At 38.6% G+C, this 9,414-nt stretch overlaps 1 protein-coding gene and 1 long non-coding RNA gene across 2 annotated transcripts in view; both read left to right on the forward strand.

The window, feature by feature from the left end:
- The window catches only part of THAP1 (THAP domain containing, apoptosis associated protein 1), a 5,024-nt gene extending 640 nt beyond the window's left edge, over positions 1-4,384 (forward strand). The window contains exons 2-3 of the mRNA XM_006765517.2: positions 2,948-3,143; positions 3,697-4,384. Coding sequence (XP_006765580.1) covers positions 2,948-3,143; positions 3,697-4,065 — 565 coding nt within the window. The 3' untranslated portion in view covers positions 4,066-4,384. The remainder of the gene's footprint in view (positions 1-2,947; positions 3,144-3,696) is intronic.
- A 903-nt stretch (positions 4,385-5,287) lies between these two features.
- Positions 5,288-7,686, forward strand: LOC107183370. Its single transcript, XR_001514156.1, has 2 exons — positions 5,288-5,327; positions 6,177-7,686. It is a non-coding gene; the product is annotated as an uncharacterized LOC107183370 (long non-coding RNA).
- Positions 7,687-9,414: the final 1,728 nt, after the last annotated feature.

Below are 9,414 nucleotides of genomic sequence, written 5' to 3' on the forward strand. Positions count from 1 at the left end.
GCGCCTGAAATCCGGCCCCTGCGCGAGGCTCACTCGCCGCCGGGAGTTGGAGTGTTTGGGCCCCGCTGGTCGTGAGGCCGAGAGGAAGTGCTGGCTTTCCCCACCGGGTCATGGAGAAGCCGGGTGGTAATGAATTACTCTTTAGAAGTAAATTTGAAATTTACACAAGGGTCCTGGAGCCCTAACCGGTTTGGCTCAGTGGATGGAGCGTCGGCCTGCGGACCAAGGGTCCCGGTTCGATTCCGGTCAAGGGCATGTACCCGGGTTGCGGGCACATCCCCAGTGTGAGGTGTGCAGGAGGCAGCTGATTGATGTTTCTAACTCTCTCCCTCTCCCTTCCTCTCTCTAATAAAAAAGGGACCTATAAAACAGTCACTGTTTTGTGGATGGGAGGCCAGCATCCTTAAGGATTGGTTTTTGGCCAGGATTTCAGGGAGGTTGGGGAGTTGCAGTTTCTAGGAGCCACCTCGAAGGGCCTCTAAGTGTCACTGCTGCAGGGTTACATGGACCACAGTCCTGCGGACCGCGACCCGGTGAAGGTCGGCGTGAGCTCCTGCAGGTGCCCGGGGAGCCCTGGGAGGAGAGCCTGCCCCGCCGCGCTCAGGGCTGTTTTACCCAAAAGGTGCTGCAGGCAGGGTCCTGGAAGAATCACGTTCTCTTGAAAATAAAACCGCAAAGTGGAAATGACTTACTGATACTCAAATATCTGCAAAGTGTGACACGATGGCATTTTATGTCAGCCAGACTCAGTACAGTATTTTCAGATTTTATTACATTCACATTAGAACGTTTTGGCAAAAATTCCTGATTGGGAAGGTTGATAGCTGAGAAGTTAAAGCCGGTGGTAAGTTATGTGAATTTTTCATAGCTCAATGATTACACGAGCAACATGTTAAATATTCTTTCAGCTTTTTTATTTGGGGGGGGGGGTTGTCATTTAGGCTGAACAGCAGATGTGGATGCATTTTTGTTTTTGATCTGGTCTGAGAGGGACCATACAAGTACATAGAGAGACCTTGAGTGCTGATGCTTCCCTCTTCTGAGAAGGAAATAGAACACTAACACTTGAGGATTCAGTTCAGGATGTCCTAATTATCACCCTTGATTTATTGGGATTTCCAAAAGCGGATGAATTGACAACCTCTCCCGTGTAGGCGTCGGTCAGGAGACGGTGATTACATTTGTTCAGCTCTCTGCTTCCCATTCTAATGAGACGGAATCTAAAAATACGGAAACCCTTCCTGGGCTCCGGGAGCCGGTGAGGATGGTGGTCACACGTCAGAAATACCGAGTTTCTGCTGGCTGTTAACAGTTCATTGAATCCAAAGGAGTAACCCACCTCTCGTCCTCTATCTAAAAAAACAGGTTTTTGGGATTTTTGGGAAAGCTCTTGACAGAACCTCAGAAACAACCTGAGCACTTGTAATCCTTGGCGTAGAAGTTTGCCCGTGATTGCGACCATGTTTGTACTTGTAGAAGCCATTCTAGCAGGGGTCTTCCAGGAATCCTTCTTTCCCCCGTTTTACATGGTGGCCGTGGGAGAGCTCTGTTGGACAAAGGGGCTGTCCTAAGGGTTCATTAGATCTTCATGTCAGTAGAGTGAGGCGCTGGCGTATCTGACGTGGAAGAGAAACTGGAAAAATAAAATCACAATAAATTTAAACTCTTCCTTCATCCCTTTATCTGGGCCTAATTGACATTGAATAGGTTAAGAGGTAAATCAAAATAAATAACCTTTTATTTCTTTATTATAGTGATTTAATATAATTTGATTAATTCATATTTGTCAGACTGTTTCTAAGAACTAGAATCTTCTTTTTCTCAGCCTGTAGATATAAACATGCAATTTTGCTTTACAGTGAACAGAAAATCACTGGGAAAATAATTAATATAAATTCATCCTATAGAATGTATTTTACTTGAAATTTTCAGTGTCTTCAATATAAAAAGTAAACAATAATAAGTGAGAGATTAGAGAGCTACACGATTTACCCTTGTGCATTTAGATGTGTACGGAATACCTCTATCTGTTAGCGAAAGTTACTTAACTATAATGGTGGGGGGGACAGATGTTACACGTTTGGGCCCTCCACCACGAACTTTTCTTCAGCTCCCCTTCCCACTGCATGCACCCATCAACATGACTAACTTTTTTTTTTTTTTAATATATTTTATTGATTTTTTACAGTGAGGAAGGGAGAGAGATAGAGAGTTAGAAACATCGATGAGAGAGAAACATCGATCAGCTGCCTCCTGCACATCTCCCACTGGGGATGTGCCCACAACCCAGGTACATGCCCTTGATCGGAATCGAACCTGGGACCCTTCAGTCCGCAGGCCGACGCTCTATCCACCGAGCCAAACCGGTTTCGGCTAACTTTTTTTTAAAATAATATATTTTTGTTGATTTTAGAGAGGAAGGGAGAGGGGGGAGAGAGAGAAACATCAATGATGAGAGAGAATCATTGATCGTCTGGCTCCTGCAGGCCCCCTACTGGGGACCAAGCCCACAACCCCCGGCATGTGCCCTTGACCCTTCAGTCCTCAGGCCGATGCTCTATCCACTGAGCCAAACCAGCTAGGCAGGGCTAACTTTTAATCCGTATATTTTTACATTCTGTAATTTCTTAATTGGTCTGTCTTATTACTAATATCTGACATGCTTAGAACTATTGTGTGATCAGTAAGATTTCTATAAGAAATACTGTTTTAAAAAAATACCATGTTGGGAGGGGTGACTTATATCCTACATTAATGAGTGGTCACTTTACTGGATATTTAAAACAAGTACATTTTTAATGAACTAAGGTGAATAAAGGCACAACTAATAACAAACAAACAAAAAAAGCAGAACTAGTGTTTTAATGAAATACTCCTTAGTGTGTTGACAATGTAAGATGTTTCTTTGCTAATAAAGTCAGAGAACTGAATTATATCATTTTCTTAGGTTTCCTCTTACTCGACCCAATCTTTGTAAAGAATGGGAGGCAGCTATCAGAAGAAAAAACTTTAAACCCACCAAGTATAGCAGCATTTGTTCGGAACACTTTACTCCAGATTGCTTTAAGAGGGAGTGCAACAACAAGTTACTGAAAGAGAATGCTGTACCCACAATATTTCTTTGTACTGAACCACGTGACAAGGTAATGTGTGTTTTAAAATACTGGCTTCCCCCCTCCCCCATTTTAAAAATTAATGTATGTATTGTGGAAAATTTGGAAAATTCAGAGTAGTCTTAAAATAAATGTTACCTGGAACCTATTCCTTATAAATAATCACTGTTAACAGTAATATACTTTTAAAAAATACAAAATATAGTTTATCAAAGTTAAATATCCTCACACTAAGAAAATCAAGCTTTGCAATTTATTTTAAGATTATTCTGTACCTCCACTTTGTATATTGATCAATTTTTTTTTTTTTTAATCAATGACAGTTCAATTTCAAAGTATTTTGCCCCTCAGTTTTAAATGCTCAGTAATTCATTAAATTTGATTAGTCATTCTCTTTCTTGCATCTCATTTCTACTTCAGGTAGAAAAATATAATTAAAACAAACAATTTCCTCATTTTGGAATTTTTTTTACCAGACTTCATTTTTAAAAAAGGTGTAATATTCTTAAATTCCACAGGTAAATTCTTTTAAACTGTTACTTCTAGTTATTAAATTCAAACATATTTTGCATTGTTGTTTTAGAAGGAAGATCTGGAGCCACAGGAACAGCCTTCCCCACCTCCTTTAAAACCTCCCATTTCCCAGGTTGATGCTGCTATTGGATTATTAATGCCTCCTCTTCAGACCCCTGATAATCTCTCAGTTTTCTGTGATCACAACTATACTGTGGAGGATACAATGCACCAGAGAAAAAGGATTCAAGAGCTAGAACTGCAAGTCGAGAAACTCAGAAAGAAGCTCAAGACTGCACAGCAACGATGCAGAAGACAAGAACGACAGCTTGAAAAATTAAAGGAGGCCATACACTTCCAGAAAGAGAAAGACGTACCGGAGCGAGGTTTTGTGTTTCTCCCAGAAAATTACTTTGAAATAGTTGAAGTACCGGTATAGAAAGAGTGAAATTTGTATTGGTTTTTAATGGGGCAATACCACATACCCTCTTCTAGTCTATAGAGTTTCATTTGAAAAAAATAGCACTTGATTACTTGTATAAAAACAATTCAGAATATTTTTTTAAATAAATTAGATATATACTATAAAATTGTTAATTCTTTTGTTGGTAATTTCAGGGTTTATACATTTTAACAAATATTTTGAAAGTTATAACTAACCTCAGAACTCCAATATAAGTTGGTTTTAAGACTGAGGGTTTTTGTTTTTTAATTTGAGCATTTATAGAAAAAATGTAAAAATGAAAGAGAATGAGAACAGTACAGTAAAGATGATTTAAGTTGAAAATTTAAAATTAGTTTATTGAGATAACTTAGTTATATTTTAAATCAGAAGTATGGCTTAGATCATAGGACATAACTTCTCAGAATATAGTGGAACCTCGTTTCTCGAACTTAATTCTTTCCAGAAGGCTGTTCGAGAAGTGATTTGTTTGAAAACAGAATCAATTTTTCCCATTAGAATTAATGTAAATTGAATTAATCCATCCCAGACCCCCAAATGATTCCCTGTTTCAACCTTTCTTATATACAGTACGTACATGGCTGATGTACAGCTTAATTTATAAATAAACACTTCTTTTCTAAAATTTATGGAACCACCCCTATTAGCCTTAAAGGAATTTTTCATACATCACTGCCTCCAGAATGCTATCACCAGCTAACTTCTTTTCCTTTATCCAAGCAGCAACAGTTTTCCTACCTATTCAATTGCCTGTGATTGCTGTTTTGTGAGCACTTTCACACTCTTAGCTACATTAGCACTCTTAATGGCCTCTTTTTGTATTAAAATTGTGCTAATTGCCAGCAACAAAAGCATTCTCTCCTTTGCTTGTTGACTGAGAGATGCTTTGGTCGTCAGGTTGAAAAAGGAAATTTTGGTCAACAACCAAGACATTTTTTTTCCTATGAACAACTTGGAGAACTGAATTGTTCGAGATGGGAGACATTCGAGAAAAGAAGTTTGACTGTATATTAGAGTAACAGCAGCTCTAAGTCCTGAATTGAACTCAGTTTCAATGGTTCCATTCTATTTTTATGGCACATGGCTCAGTTTTTGGTTCAGAAAAAGCTTGTTATTGTAGTTAATACTTATTTACAGAAGTTTTCTATAAAGATTCAGTTGTTTCTCTTCATATTTTGTACATACAGTTCATGGGTCAATGCTCAACCACTGTACCACACTGGCCGGGCCATAATATGGTAGGTAATCTTGAACTTAACTAATTGATTTTGGTCAAGGCTTCACTTGACCAAAATGATTTCTTCACGTTTGCCACAAATTAGAAATGATATCTCACTTAAATGATTTATATTCAAAAGCAACTTAATATGTAGTGTTTATTTTCCTGAATGTTGAGATTTAAACACTGAGGTTTCTGTTCAAACTGTGAATTATATTCTGACTTTGTGATAAATTTTGCATATATTTGAAATGAAATATGTTCTGAGTAAAGAAATACTGCCATAGCATGTACCTACTTAGATTTAAAGTAACAGTTTCAACTATAATTATTTTAAATTTCAAAGTACACTGAGATAGTTGAATAATAACAAACCTTTTAAGACAGTATTAAAAATGATATTCAAAGTGTTTTTGTAGACCTATTTTTCAGTGTAATTCACTGCAAGGCTGCCAATAGATAGTACTTTGATTCATGGAGATTTGATCTTTGATGAACCAGTATTTCAAAAACAGAACATTTTGATTCGAAGATTACTTGAAGCTATTTAGTCTGATAATATTTAGAACTAATTCTAATGAATCACAACATTTTCCAGTTGTAAAGTCTCCATTTCATCTCTCTAGCAATTCTTGGAGGATGTGTGGATAAATATTTTGTTTTTATATAAATTGTTGTCTACATAAAAGAAAATCTGTGTGTGTGTGTGTGTGTGTACGTGTACACATGGGCATATGCGTGTGTACATGCAGGTATGTGTGTGTGTCCAGAATGAAGAATCCAACATTGAATTATAAAAGTGATGATGATAATTACTAAACATCTTAGCATTATGACTTAACCTGGAACTATTTTCTTTTCATGACAGACATAAATCCATGCTTGGAGAGAACTGAGCAAGAAACATGTATACCAACTGTTTGCATATAAATAATATGTCATAGTTTAACATAGGGATTTTGAGGTACAGGTGCTTATTTCTGAATTTGAGATGTAACATTTGTTGAATGTTTTAAAAATTCATTTTGTCTATTATTTATAACATTGCCAAGAAAAGGATAACATTTAGGCTAAAATAGGTCCTGTTCAAACATAGTGAAACTCATTCTACAACAGGGACAAGATTTCAATCTGAAACAAATTGGGAGAGGGCTTGTGAACTGCAGCATATTCTGAAAGGTAACATTTATTTTAGCATATAGCAACACACTAAAATATCCACCTGTGTGTGACATAATCTAGCTATAATTAATGGTGAGAAGAAATAATTGTTTCTTAATAGAACTGCTAGGAAAACGACAGAGTTTTAGAATTAGAAGGGACTTATAAATCATTGAACACTAGCCCAACCTCTAAACCCTGGAAGAAATTTCCTTGTAAAATATTGCTGACAGTTGTCATCTGTTCTTGCATTGCCGTTTACGTTTAATCAGTTCTGCTTAGATTCTTTAAATTGGGTTTTGGGATTAGGATAGAATTAGTTGCCACTTTTTATACTTGTTTATAATACAAATATAAACTTCACTTTGAACTGCTGCATAGTTTGAACTGTCAAATTCTAAATTACAGAAGTTTTGGATTTTTGTAAAATAATTCAAATGTTTACTAATTGTTACACCTGTTATGTGTGCTAAAAATATTTCTGCCATTGAAGTAAAAAACAGAGATGTCTAAAATTACTAGCACAACTTTTCACTTGGAAATCCAAGAACATGAAATTATTTTCCTTTATAATTTGTGTAATCCCCTTCTTAGCAGTATAATGATAATGGTGAAGGCAAATAAAAGTTTCACTTGAATGTACGTTTTTTAGGTTAAATTAATGTGGGCTTTTTTAGGTTAAAATTCTCTGATCACTTGAGTTACCAAAAAAATTTTACACACATGCACAATACCCAACACCTATGGCTTTTATAAAACCAGTAGTAAGTGACATAAAGTAATGTATTTAAAAGTCCTCATTATCTGTAAAAGAAAACTTAATTTGTGTTCTAGAATTTAAAAAGATAGCCAACCTTTAGTATTTAAAGGAGAGAAAGTGAACAGATGGGCTTGCTTGGTTATTACTCTCTAATATTGCGGAGTGCATTGGATGACAATGAGTGAAAAGCATTGCTCTTATTTGATGGTAACTTGTGTTTTTGGGCATTATGGCTTAGTACAGTTATGTATTAAAATACAGTCCTTGATGTGAAAGAAAAATAAAGAGCAAACACTGATTTGCAGACAAACCAAAATAGCAGTTATAATTAAGCTTTAAAAATGTGTTGAGAATTTTTATTCTTTTCTAAATTCATCGTATTTTGGGTTTTGAGATTATAAAAGTTTTATTTTAAATATCCTTAGGGATATGAATAAATTTTCATTGTTTTAAACTATTTTTGGTGAGACAAACTACAATATTAATAAATAGACTTCTGGAATGGCTACATGAAGACCTGTGACCGGCTCCCCTCCATAACTGCCGTAACAGGTGAAAAAAATTATTTTTTTAAAATAACATTTAAAGTTCATGTGGTCCTAAAGGCATACAACACATGGAACATTCAAGAAAACCCAAATCTCTGTAAGAACTTGAAATTTGTGGCATTTATGCCACAACCTATTCTCTTCCTACACCTCCTCTCTCCCTCCCCAACCACACACATAGCTCAGTGCTACCGTAGCTCCACTCTGAGTGGGTATAGCCAAGAAGACAATGCTCCCTCTTCCCTAACAAGGATATGGTATCTTTAAGGGAGGGGCAGGCTGCCAGTATTTCTCAGGCCCCTCTAGCCTTGTGTTGCAAAGGCTAAACTCCAAGTATATGGAGCCAAGAGGTCAGGACTCCCTTTTCTCAACCAGTTCCCATAGGATGGAGGCTCTACCCCAGGTACAGCTGGCCAAGAATACTGGGATTCTGAGTACCTCTTGCTGGCTTGCTTATAGGGTAAAGTTTCTGTGCCAGAAGTGCCAATCCAAGAAGACTAGTGGCTTCCGTAATTATTGAGCTCTACTCATAAAGTTGGCCTAGCAATCCTAGAGAAGCAGGCCATGATTCCCACTCCCAGCTCCAGAAGAGTGACTCACATTTTTCCCCAGGGGAGAGGCAGCCCAGAAGAATCAGGAGCTCTGAAGCCCTTCCCGCAGGAACTGATTTGGGAGAGTGGAAAGTCCAAGGCAGGGTGCTCTCAAAAGCAATGGCATTTAGTGGTCAGCAATCAGGAGGCAACAAGCCAGATTAACTGACAACCAGGGAGAGAGGCAAGAAAAGCCCCCCTACGGCCATAACAAGCCTCAGAGACTAGCCTCAAACACCACCTCTCCAGAAGGGCCCGACCAACTCTAAGTGGGTCAGACTGCAGGGCCATTTGTGCCCCGGGGCACCATCAGAAACAGCAGTCAACTGGCAATGGGAGCTAACATGAGTGTGATGCCAATTGAGGCAGGTGGGTTTAACAGATCAAGAACATACTCGGAGAAAGGCCTATTAAAGCCTTGCCCAGGTGACTATGCATACCCAAGGCTGCACCCTCTAAATGAAATGGAAAATTTCTCAAGCAAAAGATGAAGCCAGAAGGCTGTGGGCTGATGTATTTAAAGGGTTAAAAGAAAAACAACAGCAACCTATACATCAAGAATGCAGTATCTATTTTTTTTTATATTTTTTTGATTTTTTACAGAGAGGAAGGGAGAGAGACAGAGAGTCAGAAACATCGATGAGAGAGAAACATCAACCAGCTGCCTCCTGCACATCTCCAGTGGGAGATGTGCACACCCAGGCACATGCCCTCGACCGGAATCGAACCTGGGACCCTTCAGTCCACAGGCCGACGCTCTATCCACCGAGCCAAACCGGTTTCGGCAAGAATGCAGTATCTTGCAAAACTGCCCTTCACACTTGAGAGAGACATCTTACCATTATAATTAGCTAATTATTAATAACTAGAGGCCCAGTGCACAAAAATGTGCACTCATGGGGCGGGGGGTCCCTCAGCCCGGCCTGTGCCCTCTCGCAGTCTGGGACCCCTCGGGAGATAACGACCTGCTCTTGGGTGGCAGAGGGCAGACCCGATCCCTAGGTGCAGCCCCTGGTCGGGCTCAGAGCAGGGCCGATTGGGGAGTTG

This window comes from Myotis davidii, unplaced genomic scaffold (genome assembly GCF_000327345.1).
Source record: "Myotis davidii unplaced genomic scaffold, ASM32734v1 scaffold93, whole genome shotgun sequence".
Taxonomy (NCBI): domain Eukaryota; kingdom Metazoa; phylum Chordata; class Mammalia; order Chiroptera; family Vespertilionidae; genus Myotis; species Myotis davidii.